Source organism: Penicillium verhagenii (assembly GCF_028828195.1).
Source record: "Penicillium verhagenii strain IBT 33310 chromosome Unknown utg000008l_segment0_segment0, whole genome shotgun sequence".
Classification (NCBI taxonomy): domain Eukaryota; kingdom Fungi; phylum Ascomycota; class Eurotiomycetes; order Eurotiales; family Aspergillaceae; genus Penicillium; species Penicillium verhagenii.
In genome coordinates, this window is record NW_026643172.1 from 2,598,913 (window position 1) to 2,611,358 (window position 12,446).

The following is a 12,446-nucleotide window of genomic DNA, read 5'->3' on the forward strand; positions in this document are numbered from 1 at the left end:
GCCAGCGCATCAATGGATACAATTATTTTGCGTGTAGCCTTATAACGTCTACTGGTTGACTGGTTATCGTCTGCTCATCCGTGGTTAGCCTTGAAACCTTATAAGTAGATCCTTGAACCTTGGAAACTGCTGGTTCGTAGTATATATACTGGATAACATCAATGAACTGTCAACCTTGGAGGTTAATCAGTATTATCTATAGCCCTGAAAACAGTAGGTATGTTTTTCTTTAAAGTAGTGCCTGCTAGGTAGCTTACTAGTAGTCAATGACAGCACTTGAGAAAAACATTGGAAAGTTTAATTGAATTACGGTTGGCTTACTCCATGCAGTAGGGTGAGATATGTACAGGCGCGATCGATGCACTTTGAATGCCCACGCCTTATTTTCGGTTGTAAAGAAGTTGACTTCAATCAATATTTGTTTTGATGTTTGTAGATTAGTAAAAAAAAAACACGCAGTTGAAGATTTCACTCAAGACCTGATCCATGGATATTATTCATCTCCTGTATATACATATATGCTGGAAATACGCTGCTTAGAACATTCGTCGCTGTCTAAAGACATTTATTTCATTACCGAGGCATTCTTTCCATAATACAACCAAGAATCTATTGTACAGTAGTACTACTCTACCGATTGCGGATAGAAAGAGCACGCTCGCCTCGGCAGTTCTGACGTGACCGCACCACGTGACTAAGCGGTGACAGCCGCGGGTCACAGCCGAGATCCTCTTCAAGGCCTCTCCACCTTGAAGCGGAGCTTCACTCTTCCTGCGCATTTCGCAGTCTATCACTCACTCGCTTTCACCGACACTCCATCTTCTTCCCATATTCGGATTTCCCCAGAAGATGCTGACCCCTGTTTCTTTGAAATCGAGTTCGGTACTCTAATTCTATCTATCTTCCCTGTGCCTTTTGACTGCAGACTTCATTCATCATGGCATCCCTCCCAAGTTATACTGCCGCTGGGAGGACCCGATCATCGGATGGCGTCACTTCCAATAACAATGATGCTGTGACGACTGAGGGCACTTCACTCCCAACCCCCGACTCAACCGAGGACACTGAGACTGTATTTTTGAACAAAAGTACTTCAACGACAAGTGTTCTCGAAAATGTGGCTGAGGTCGCCGACAAAGCCACCGGTCGACCTTCAAATCAACCGGATACAACGCAAGAGGAACCTCGAAAATGCTGGATCTGTTACACCGACGAGACGGAAGACTCGCCACTGAATCTGGAGTGGCGATCTCCATGCCCATGTGCTTTGACGGCCCATGAGGCTTGCTTGCTTGATTGGCTTGCAGACCTTGAGAACCCTCGCTCGCGCAGACGAACTGGAGGCGCTAAAATAGAGTGCCCTCAGTGTAAATCTCGGATTATCGTGACGCGGCCTCGAAGCTACGTTGTCGATGCTTTGCGTATGGCGGAGAGAGTGGCGGGGCGGCTCGTACTTCCGGGAATGGCTTTCACGCTGGCGGGCACCGTGTGGGCAGGCTGCTGCGCACACGGCGCATACTCAATGCATCTTATCTTCGGCGCGGAGGAGGCTATGCGGATTCTCGAAGAAAGTCGAGAGGGTCCGTGGACCCCGGGAATGAACATTGGGCTGCCCCTCATCCCCCTCGTTCTGATATTTTCTCGCACTCGCTACGCCGAAGGCCTCCTCCCAGCGATTCCCGTTCTATTCTTCGCCGTGCATAGCCCAGCCCACGAGGCTGCTGACCTCGATTTCTGGCCACCTACCCCGGCGATCACTTTTGCCGCTCTGCCTTATGTGAAGAGCTTCTATGGTGCGCTTTACGACCGTCTATTTGGTGCACTTGAGCGGAAATGGATCGCAGAGGTGCAACCTCGCGCAGCAGAAGAAATCCTGGATGATGCACAGCAGCAGGACCAGGCGGAAGGACTCAATCGATTTGGCGACAACGTCAATGGCCAAATTCTTATGGAGATTGATCTCGAGTTACAGGTAGGAATGGGCAATGACGACGAGCTTGCCGATGCTCTAGCTCTTCCTGCCGATGACAACGATGGCGCTGACATAGCCGCCCAGGATGGACAAGCTCGAGCGGGCCAGAATAACGGACAAGGAATGGACCTGGGCCGACGCCAAAACGAAATCATTCACGACACCGGAAACCTCACCGATATTGTTCTAGGAGCTCTCGTGTTCCCGGCTATCTCCGCATCAGTGGGTGGCCTTTTGAAATACGTTCTTCCTAAAGCCTGGACCACGCCATCTTCGGTTCTGGAGCGTAGCCGCCCTGGACTTCTCCAAACTCGTTGGGGTCGCAGTGTCGTTGGTGGTTGTATGTTTGTACTACTCAAAGACGCACTTGTTCTTTATTGCCGGTGGAAGCTGGCACAAACACACCGACGACGCAAGGTTTTGAATTATGATCGGTCCAAGGCCAGAAAACCAGGGTCAGCGAAGCGATGAACTCAAAGATGCGAAACGATCCCATTTGTTGCGCCGCGATACCTGTTTCCTGTCCATTTGCATCCTACGGCGTTATATTGTGGAGATTTACTTAATGATTTTGGCGGGGTGTACCATTCACACGCGTCGCTCTGACACTTGATGCCTCTTATGACCCTCAATATCCCACTGCGCATTACAATCCGTTCTCTCTATTCTCTCTATTCTCTCTATTCTCTCTATTCTCTCTATTCTCTCTATTCTCTTATTTGACACATTGCCTATAATCTTGAATCTGTATGGATTGAGTATGCATTTTGATTACACACTGTATGTAACACCATGGGTATCTTCTCCAAGGAGATAAAAATCGGAGACCATACTATGAATGTCTGCTCGTTTTATTAGTGCCATATTAAAGGACAGTTGCTCTCGTAAAATACTATACTCGTTGTTGCAGTATACAGGTAACAGAAGTAACTTAAGCGCGCGGCTACCTCAAGGCGGCGAAGATTCTGCCGTCAGGGAATTATTCGGCCCTGAACTGCACGGCGACATCCTCTTTTACATCCCCCATATACCCCAACCACAATGAAGTCTCTATCACCAGCGCTCGCGTCACTCGCGAATGTCTTCCGAATTCCCATGTCGCTGGCACCGGTGCGCCCCTCAGTCACCCGTGCCTGCCAAGAGACCCTGACCCGGCGGGCAACACAACCGGGCCCGATCACCGCAGCCGTGCAATCTGCCCCCTTCTCATCGACAAGCTCCATGGCAAAGCGCGCAGGTGCCCGCCCTGGAACAGACAAGCGAATCAGTACGTTCAATCTACAATTGTCGCGAAATGCGCCCCATCCCTCTTCAATTGCCAAGCCACGTGCCCGCTCCGAAATCCGACACACCCCGGAGCAAGAGCAAGAACAGGAATGAGAAACCTCCGAAGCTAACAGCAATATCTTTAGCCCTTATCCGCTACTTCCTCCACCACCCCCTCACCCCGCGTCCCCTCCGTTTCTCCCGTAACCGTTTCCTCCGTCACTGGACTATCCACCGTACCTGGCAACTCTTCCAGGCAAAGCAGCGCCAAAACCACGAGTTCGAGTTGCAGCGCCAGTACCAGAGCATGCAGGCTGCTTGTGAGGAGCTGCGGACTGGTGCCGGTGACGGTGGCAAGCTGTTCCGCAAGTCCATGAACAAGAAGGGTATCTTCAATGATATGTTCCCCATCGAGTACGGACGCATGCAGACCGATTACCCGCCTGCTGAGGGGTGGAATCATGAGTGGAAGAAGCCGACGAAGAAATAGGTATCCAGGCTTTTTCTTGAACCTATGTTTTGTGTCGACTGAGTGATATTGAAGCGAATGCTAAATTCGCCTTGGGTTGTCTTGTATCATTGGCGCCATGTACTATATATATGCATTTTATCTTCTTTGTCAAACCTTCCTATACTCATACCTACTTCTAGTTTCCAAGGGGATACAGTTTCCGTCCCGAGTCGATCTTAAGATAAGACTCGTGCACGTAAACTCTCTAACCCCAATTTTGGAATTGTGCAATTACCAAGGCCTTAAACAAAGTAGATCAGGATTTCAGTATCGAAATGGATGCGACAAGATTTGCATTGAACGCTTTCGAGAGCGGTGCGACTTCTACTACAGCTAGTAGATATCGATAGTCCTAAAATACAAAAATAACAAATACAGTACACAGAATCCCGGGCGAGGTAATTGATTATGTAGTACCCGGGGAAAGAGTAACAACACACAGTATGAAAGGAGAGAGAGTGACAGTAAATGCGACACGTAAGAAGCATCAAAGGAGCGAGATTCGCTATGCACGTCGGGGAATTTGCAAAAGAGAGACAGGGACCGGTATCCGGGGTTGCACGTGCATCAAGTCGGAAAATGATGGAAAAAAGTAATGGCCAGTCAAGGAAAGACATGAAGTGAAGAGAGAGAGAGAAAAACAAATGTACTCCGAGAGAGAATAGACACGGCCAAAAAATAAAAATAAACACAGTCGGGGTAAAATCAAAGGCAGACATCGTGCCCGAGTCAATTGACTAGGCGAGCAGGCACTAGAACCTCCCAAACGCCAAGGATGCATGATACAGCGGAAGGTCGATTGAACGGCAAGCAAAATGAAGCATGAACCAAGTTCATCGCTTTTCCAAGTCGGGAGAGTAAACAAAACCGAACGCTGACAGAGAAAGAAGTTGCAATGTCGTGCACTCTTATGTAATGAAGTCATTATAGCACCACGCAGCAGGAACTTTCCCGCTTGTCAAAAGTTAGAAGGGCAGCTCGAGTGGCTGCTTCGAACACATCGTCAACACCCTCGCCGGTCAAGGAGGAGCATTCAAGATATTTGCGGGCTCCGATGTTGGTGCCGGTGTCATTGCCCTCCTTGGCTGTGACGAATTTGAGGGACTTTTTGCGCATTTCTTCGATGGCGAGTGGATCTTCTCGCAGATCCTTTTTGAGACCGACGAGGATGATGGGTACACCGGGGCAGCGTTCGTTCGCTTCTTCAATCCACTATCACCTCTGGTATTAGTGGCCATCCGATATTGTGTTCCGATAGCAGATTTGCAAGACGAACCTTGTGTTTTACGTTCTCCAGCGTGTCCGGTGTGTCCACGGCGAACCCAATCAGAAGAACATGAGCCTTGGAGTATGCCAACGGGCGCAGTCGTTCGTAATCTTCTTGTCCAGCTGTATCCCAAAGAGCCAATTGCACGGAGCGGCCATCGACTCGACAATCCGTTACGTAGTTTTCGAATACCGTGGGGACCTAGGCAGCAGATTAGATGGGTTGAGTTGGACGGGTTTCTCAAGACCGGGGCGGTTGACTAACATAATGCTATGGATTGTAAAAATAAGTCAGCTTGGGAAGTCCTGTTTTCGAGCAGATAGCCTTTTGATTTGCTGATGAAGACTTACAGTTGGGAAGTAGCCGAGTGTGAAGACGCTGAGTAAACTAGTTTTCCCGCACGCGCCATCTCCGATTATCACAAGTTTCCTGGATGTATCAGTTGAGGTTAGCATTTTGATACGATGATTGCAGAAATACAATTGCAGATTATGCAAGAATCCTTTTCAGTTCTCCACGGGATGGAATTGCCACACTGCGGAGACACTGACAGGGCCTCGTACGATCTAGGCCGGAGGGGGTATGACAAAGTGCAAAGGAAGGAACTGGCCGCGCGTACCTCCGCATCACATTATCGCCTTGTTGTTGCGCCATCTTTTCAATGGACCGGGTGGGGCAGAGGAATCTTGCAAGCGCTGCTTGACAAGAGAGTGGAAGAAAAGAGAATGATGACCCCGATTACAGGCGTGAGATAATCAGGTCAAGTCAGGCCCACGGAGACGCAACACAAGAAGCAGGGGTAAGGGGAGTTCAGCCCTGCGCGTGAACCGTATTGCCGCCCAATAACCAGATGATGCAGGCGAGGTCGCCCTAAGATAATAAAACAACAGTGAAATGGCTTTTTAAGTTCGTGAGGACGGTTGACCCGGGGGAGGAGGGGGGGGCTAAAGCGTGGTGTCGGCTGGGAGAGGTGGGATGCAGTTGACGAATTGGGTTGCTAGATCTGAGCCTTCATAAAAGTCCGATGCACCGGACACGAAGGTAATAGAGGACAAGGAAAGAACGAGAAACAAAAGAAGAAAAAGGCTAACGAGAGAGATTGTATTTTGGAATTGAGTAAGCGAAAGAGAGTTGCCGGTCTTACGATAAGATGAAGGGGGGAAAGGAAAGAACGGGAATGCGGTTAAATTAGTTGTAAGGCAACACGGAGATTTAAGGTACGCTGGAGGATAGTACTAGGTTTCAAAGACTACTACTGGTTATAAGGACTCAGGAGAGGTTCTCCATAGAATACGATAATGTTGTTTCTGATTTTCGGACACTCCGTAGGCAATACTCTTGAACAAAATCAGATTGTGGAAAGTTATTTTTAATCATTAGCGCTATGTCTCACTGCGCCAGGTGGAGTAGTAGCAACAACGACGTACATATCCTACATATCCCGTAGATCCGTGTTGAAGGCAACTGGTTAGACAATTCACCGCATTTCACACTGTGGGATACTTTAGACAGGCAGTACGGAGTAGAAAGCGGAGTGGAAAGCGGAGTTGAAAGCGGAGTTGAAAGCGGAGTTGAATCTCAAGTACCACGTGATGGCAGAAACTACGAAACATCTAGCATTAATCAATCCGAACATACTCAGATCACGAGTCACGATCTCCTAGAGCCCTAACGATATGAAATATAACAGCGCAGAAACACCCAGGAATACAGTTCTGATTTTCACCTTAGAGTACTATAAACCCGCTAAATAATATCATAAGAATACTCAAAAATGGCATATGTAGATTACTATTAGACGATACTTGAGGCATCAAATCGCTTGTAGCGCCTAATAACTAGTAAGCGCGGGCAGTCCGCAATGATCAATGCCAATGGTTGTTCGTTTCGAAGACACGGGGATTCGTGATGCTATAGAAAGCGTCCTCACGAAAGACGTTGTACGGAATCCAAGGCGGTTAGAAGACCCTCATTTCCTTGCCAACTAGCAGTCTCTTTCTTGCGCTCTTTGGTTCTTTCTTCATGATTTCCACCCATAACCAGCCTTCCCGCAGCTGATTGGACTCTCCCCCGGTTCCTCACTGTCTTTCAACCCCCTCTCCACTACCTTGCTGGTGCTCGGACAGACGCTCTCCCTTGACAACAACCGCCAGAGAAATCTCCTTGGTAGTTTTGGACGCAGCCAGGGGCTTGGATCTTCCAGTAAGTCACTCATGTGCACTGAATTGATTCGGAGCTTGGAGCGTTCACAGCGCGGTCTCCGCTTTTCCGCTTGTTTTCACCAACCCGCCCCTCTCATCCCCTCCCCGCCTTCAAACCTTTTGATCTTTCTTCCCTTGGTGCTGATATTGCTCTGTATCGCAATAGAAATCAGCTGGGGACTGTCTCCCAGTCTTATCCCGGCCCCAGCATGGCGACCCAAGCGTCGGCCAATCCCTCACCACCGACCAACGGCGATGCGCGGGGACCGTCAAGCCCAACTGCCTCTGCGAGCATTCCGACACCGGCGCATGTGAATCGCAAGAAACAGAAGCGCCGCGAAAAGCAAGCTGCTCGTCTTGCTGTCGACTCGTCCAATGTCCACGCTTCCCCGGATCTGGATATGACAGCCGACGATAGACAATCCAATGGCCACGAGGTCGATAGCGCAGATCTTGACCATGCTGGATCGGACGATACATTTCATAACGGAGAAAGCTATGATATGAACGAGCTCCCGATATCAAACGATCCCGACGGCGCAACCTCGTCAAAATCAAAGAAAAAGAAACCCAAGAAAGGTCGCTCTGACTCACACATAACGGCTGATGGCAGCTTGAGTCCTCATTCCTCTCCTTCCGCTACGTTCTCGCATCTTCCGCATCCACACTCGCTCCCCTATTCGCGCTTCCCTGACAAGTCCGCCAAGGAAAACAAGATTTGGAACCAATCGACCTTGGAGGAGCGTGAGAATATTCGAACATTTTGGTTTGAGTTGGGCAACGAGGAGCGACATCAGCTCGTGACAGTAGAAAAGGATGCTGTCCTCAGGAAGATGAAAGAGCAGCAGAAGCACTCCTGTAGCTGCACCGTCTGTGGTCGAAAACGAACCGCAATTGAAGAAGAGCTAGAGGTTTTGTACGATGCGTACTATGAGGAGCTCGAGCATTACGCCAACACAAATCAAGGCTCATTCGAAGAGGGTGCACCTATCATCCCTCCGCCTCGACTTTCCCGATCAACGTTTCAATCTCCTGGTCAGCATATCCACACGGACAGCCAATACCACCCATCGAGCGGCCGAGTTCAGGAGCTGGCCGAGGATGATGATGAAGATGACGACGAAGACGTGGAGGGCTCGGGAGGTGAATATGATGATGATGACGAGGAAGGTGAGGACGAGCTCTACAGCGATAATGATCTCGACGACGAGGAAGGCCGCTTCGCTCGCGCGGACTTTTTCGCATTCGGAAATAGCTTGACTGTTAAAGGTGCGGTGATATGCAAGCTTAAACTGTCCCAAATATTTGGTCGTTTTCTAACAGTTCATTGGATAGATGGTATTCTCACTGTGGCTGATGATCTCCTGAAAAATGAAGGCAAACACTTCATTGACATGATGGAGCAACTAGCCGAGCGTCGGATTCATCGACAAGGAGACACACAATACAAAATAGCTGCCGCTCATCCATCATTCACTGACGAAAATCAAAGTCAAGCGCGACTTGACGATTATGACGATGAAGAGGATGAAGACTTTGACAGTCAAGAAGGAGACGAAGAAGAGTTTGATGAGGACGAAATGGTAAGTTTCAAACGCCTCGTTTTGAAGCCATCTGTACTGACAGACATGGAAGGATGCGATGACAGAAGAGCAGCGCATGCAGGAAGGCCGTCGCATGTTCCAGATATTTGCCGCTCGGATGTTTGAACAACGAGTGATGACCGCTTATCGAGAGAAAGTTGCTGAACAGCGTCAAAAGCAGCTGATCGAGGAGCTTCAAGAAGAAGAAAATCTAAACGAGCAGCGCAATGCTAAAAAGGCACGAGAAGCTTCAAAGAAGAAAGATAAGAAGCGCCTGCAGAAACAGGCCAAAGAAGAGGAGAAAGCTCGTCGTGACGCTGAGAAAGCGGCTGAAGAAGCCGCAGCCAAAGCTGCCCATGCCAAGAAACTAGAGGAGCAACGGTTGAAACGTGAGGAACAGCGATTGAAGCGGGAGGCTGATCGTAAATCCTACGAAGAGGAGCGTGCTCGGAAGGAGGCAGAGAAGCAGCGGCGTCTTAAGGAGGAGAGAGAGAGACAAGCCGAATCAGAACGTAAACAGCGAGAGCAAAAGGAAGAGAAAAAGAAGCGAGAAGAGAAGAAGCGGAAAGAAAATGAGGAAAGCGAAGCCCTTGCAAAGGCGAAAGCGATTGAGAAGCGAAAAGAAAATGAGGAAAGCGAAGCCCGTGCAAAGGCGAAAGCAATCGAGAAGCGAAAAGAAGATGAGGAAAGCGAAGCCCGTGCAAAGGCGAAAGCAATCGAGAATACCAAGGCTTTGCGCGAGCAGCAGGAGCGAGCAAAGAGTGAGCTGGCAACTGACGCAAAGTGCACCGCCGGCGAGACAGATAACCCTAACACAGCTGGACTGCCTAGCACAGCCAGGGTCACGCTGGAAAACCCCCCCGCCGAGCCCGAGCACATTCTTCCTTCCCCAACTCGGACAAAGTCAACCACTCCCAGCGACGTGAATTTGTCTACCTCACGGCTACACTCTACCGCAGCCGTGGTACGGCTGCCCTCCACAGTAGCCGTGGTGGAACCCAGCGCTGCCGAGCAGATTCCGAGTCCGACAATTCAAAAGGAATTCGCCCCTGACACTGGTGAGGTGGACGTCTCTACAGCAGCCGCGATGGCGCGCAAATCTAACGCTCGCAAGCGTGCGAACAATCGAAACGAATCCACCATCAACGCCAGCGTCAGAATGACCAATGAGATGGAAAGTGTCAACGAACGGACTTTCAGAGCTGGCTCTCGTTTCGGAACTTCAATTCTCTCCCCTGCCGCTCATATTCCGTCGGATTCTGTTCTCGCCTCTACCCAGATCCCTCAATACCCTCAGAACCATCCATATCTTCAATACTCTCAATACTCTCAATACTCCCAATACTCTCAATACGCCCAATACGCCCAATACTCCCAATATGCTCCATCCTCTCAATACTCTCACTTTCCTCAATACAACATGGGAAACAATACCACTCCCAAGATTGACACTTCTGCCAGGCCACGACAAACATCCCTGTTTGTGCCTCGCCCTTCATCCTCGAATCCTCAACCATTCTCTTCGCAAATCTTCCCGCAGTCTATTTCTCCCCGTTCAATTGTGCAGCCGCAGAGTGCAGCCACTGGGGGCAGATCAGGTTACCAGCAGCCACCAACTTTACACCATCCTCAACCTTCCTCCCCCTTGTCGCCTCTTGGCAGAACCTACCCTCCTGGCTTCTCGGGCTTCGTTGGGCTACCTTCGATGAATGCAGGTCTGCCAGGCCTGAGTGCTCAAGCCGAGTCACTTGATGATCCTGAGTATTCTCCTTTGGAGGAGAAGTGGAAACCAGATTACACCCAGAGAAATCGGTCCCTCGCTTTCGCTGAGCCGAGTGACAACAGCGGATCACGCGCAATTCGCACTGTTTCTTCTGGCAGAGGTTTTCCATCTGATCCTGCCCAGGGTATTCAATCCTCTGCATACCATGGAACGCCTGGTGCATTCCTTATGCAGCAACCCGGATCTCGACTGGAGTCTTCTGACTTGGCATCTCCGTTCTCGCGTCTTAGTCTTGGCAATGGCCGGACACAGCCAAGCGGTGCAGGATATTACCATGACGTTCATGGTCCACCATATTACCACGACCATGAACATTACCCGTCCCCCCGGATTCTCCATCGCAGTCTACTTGACGATATTCATGACCTGTATCCGCCCAACGCAGAACGTGCATTGCTCACCACCTTGCCAGAAGAGCTCCCTTTCCCAACCCGAGCTAGTTTCCAACAGGGATCACCTCTTCCTGAACCTTTAGGATCCAAGTCCACCAAACTTGGAGTCAATGATCCTGGATGGAAGGATCCTTTTTCAGGCACTGTTTTCTCGTCGACTTGGTGCAAACCTACTAGTAAGTCGGTCTGTGTACTATTTTTCAATGAGGCATCCACTAATATCAATTGATAGGTGTCCGCTGGCCACAGCCTCGGCCGAATACCAACCCGTTCGCTGCTGGTGGGACCGCTCGTCGTGGCCCCCTCCGTCGATCTGTGACTGTTCGTCTCTTGCTTGCTCAGGCTTGCACGAACCTAAACCCGAAGGGTACTCCAGCCTACCACACATTCGATGAAGCGCTTGCCGAGATGAACCGACTGCTTCCATTCGATTCAAACGAGGCTCCTATCAAGATGGTTGAGGTGCTGGATATCTGCGACACAGACGGTACTCTTGTGAACGGCGGTGGGTCTTTCTGTATCAGAGAAGACATAATGTCTGTTAGGTTTGAACCACATAGGACCGGAGCGGTACCTGATCGCCGCGGTGAGGTTCCGGTAAAGGGTATTCGCACCCGCCCCACCGACGAATAGCAACCCTGCTAAATCCGAGGGACTTGCTCCTGTGCACCGACAAGGCCAATATTCGCCAAACCGGAGGGACTTCCTCCTGTGCCTAAGGCCAATACTTCTCGCCCAAGGCCAGATTCTTTGACGAGACTTCTTAATCCTTTTATGATTATGACCCCTTTGATCATATAAGACCGACTGACCTCTTTGATTGTTCCACTGATCATATCTTGGGACAACAAAGACTGTGCAGTCTTGTGGTTTTAATACCTCGGTCAAATTAGTATGTATTCTTATGGAACGGGAACGACATCTGAAATGCCTTTGATCTATTGTTTTCATGTTATCCGTCTCTCCCCATCTATTGATTTAAAGCGTCTCGCATTTACGGCTCACCCATCCATGTTTTCTCGTTTCTTCGGGTGCTTTTTTTTCGAACTGTCATGGGTGTCTGCTGCTTGGGGGTTTTTTTTCTTATTTCCTTTTATGTTCTAGCCTATGGGGCTTTGATCCGGGCATATGGGTCTGATTTTTTTGTTCGTTTGACTTATCTTTGACTTTCTGCATTATGCTGCGATATCCAAGGAGCTTGGGACAATCTCCCCCTCCGTCATCGTCCTTTACCGCAATTGCATGATTGAAGGTTTCTTCTCTCGTCACTTTGATCCCTACTAGCCTATTACGAGTCCGATCCTGTAGTCCGTATTGTATTATTCTTCTCTGCCAAGTCCAGGGGAAGATATCAAAAGTAAACACATGTGTAGCCAAACCTTGGACAACGGACATGGCACTTCTTGACACCATCCAGTATACTGGCTAGTATCAAGTTACCGAGGCTCTGCGGGTGAGGCTCAGCCTTCTC

General features: G+C 49.6%; 4 protein-coding genes across 4 annotated transcripts; 3 read left to right on the top strand and 1 right to left on the bottom strand.

Annotated features, from left to right (window-relative positions):
• Window positions 1-937: 937 nt before the first annotated feature.
• Window positions 938-2,443, top strand: N7466_008952 (RING finger domain protein; the record flags this gene model as incomplete). Its single annotated transcript, XM_057168341.1, has 1 exon — window positions 938-2,443. One exon carries the CDS (start codon window positions 938-940, stop codon window positions 2,441-2,443), a length of 1,506 nt encoding a protein of 501 aa, XP_057018972.1.
• Window positions 2,444-3,013: 570 nt separating this feature from the next.
• N7466_008953 (mitochondrial 54S ribosomal protein mL40) lies at window positions 3,014-3,728 on the top strand (the record flags this gene model as incomplete). Its single annotated transcript, XM_057168342.1, has 2 exons — window positions 3,014-3,239; window positions 3,385-3,728. The coding sequence occupies 2 exons, from the start codon at window positions 3,014-3,016 to the stop codon at window positions 3,726-3,728; spliced, it is 570 nt and encodes a 189-aa protein (XP_057018973.1).
• Window positions 3,729-4,673: 945 nt separating this feature from the next.
• Window positions 4,674-5,670, bottom strand: rho2 (uncharacterized protein; the record flags this gene model as incomplete). The annotated part of the gene is made up of 5 exons (XM_057168343.1): window positions 4,674-4,961; window positions 5,026-5,217; window positions 5,281-5,286; window positions 5,367-5,445; window positions 5,636-5,670. 5 exons carry the CDS (start codon window positions 5,668-5,670, stop codon window positions 4,674-4,676), a joined length of 600 nt encoding a protein of 199 aa, XP_057018974.1.
• A 1,756-nt stretch (window positions 5,671-7,426) lies between these two features.
• N7466_008955 (uncharacterized protein) lies at window positions 7,427-11,608 on the top strand (the record flags this gene model as incomplete). Its single annotated transcript, XM_057168344.1, has 3 exons — window positions 7,427-8,800; window positions 8,853-11,151; window positions 11,208-11,608. 3 exons carry the CDS (start codon window positions 7,427-7,429, stop codon window positions 11,606-11,608), a joined length of 4,074 nt encoding a protein of 1,357 aa, XP_057018975.1.
• Window positions 11,609-12,446: the final 838 nt, after the last annotated feature.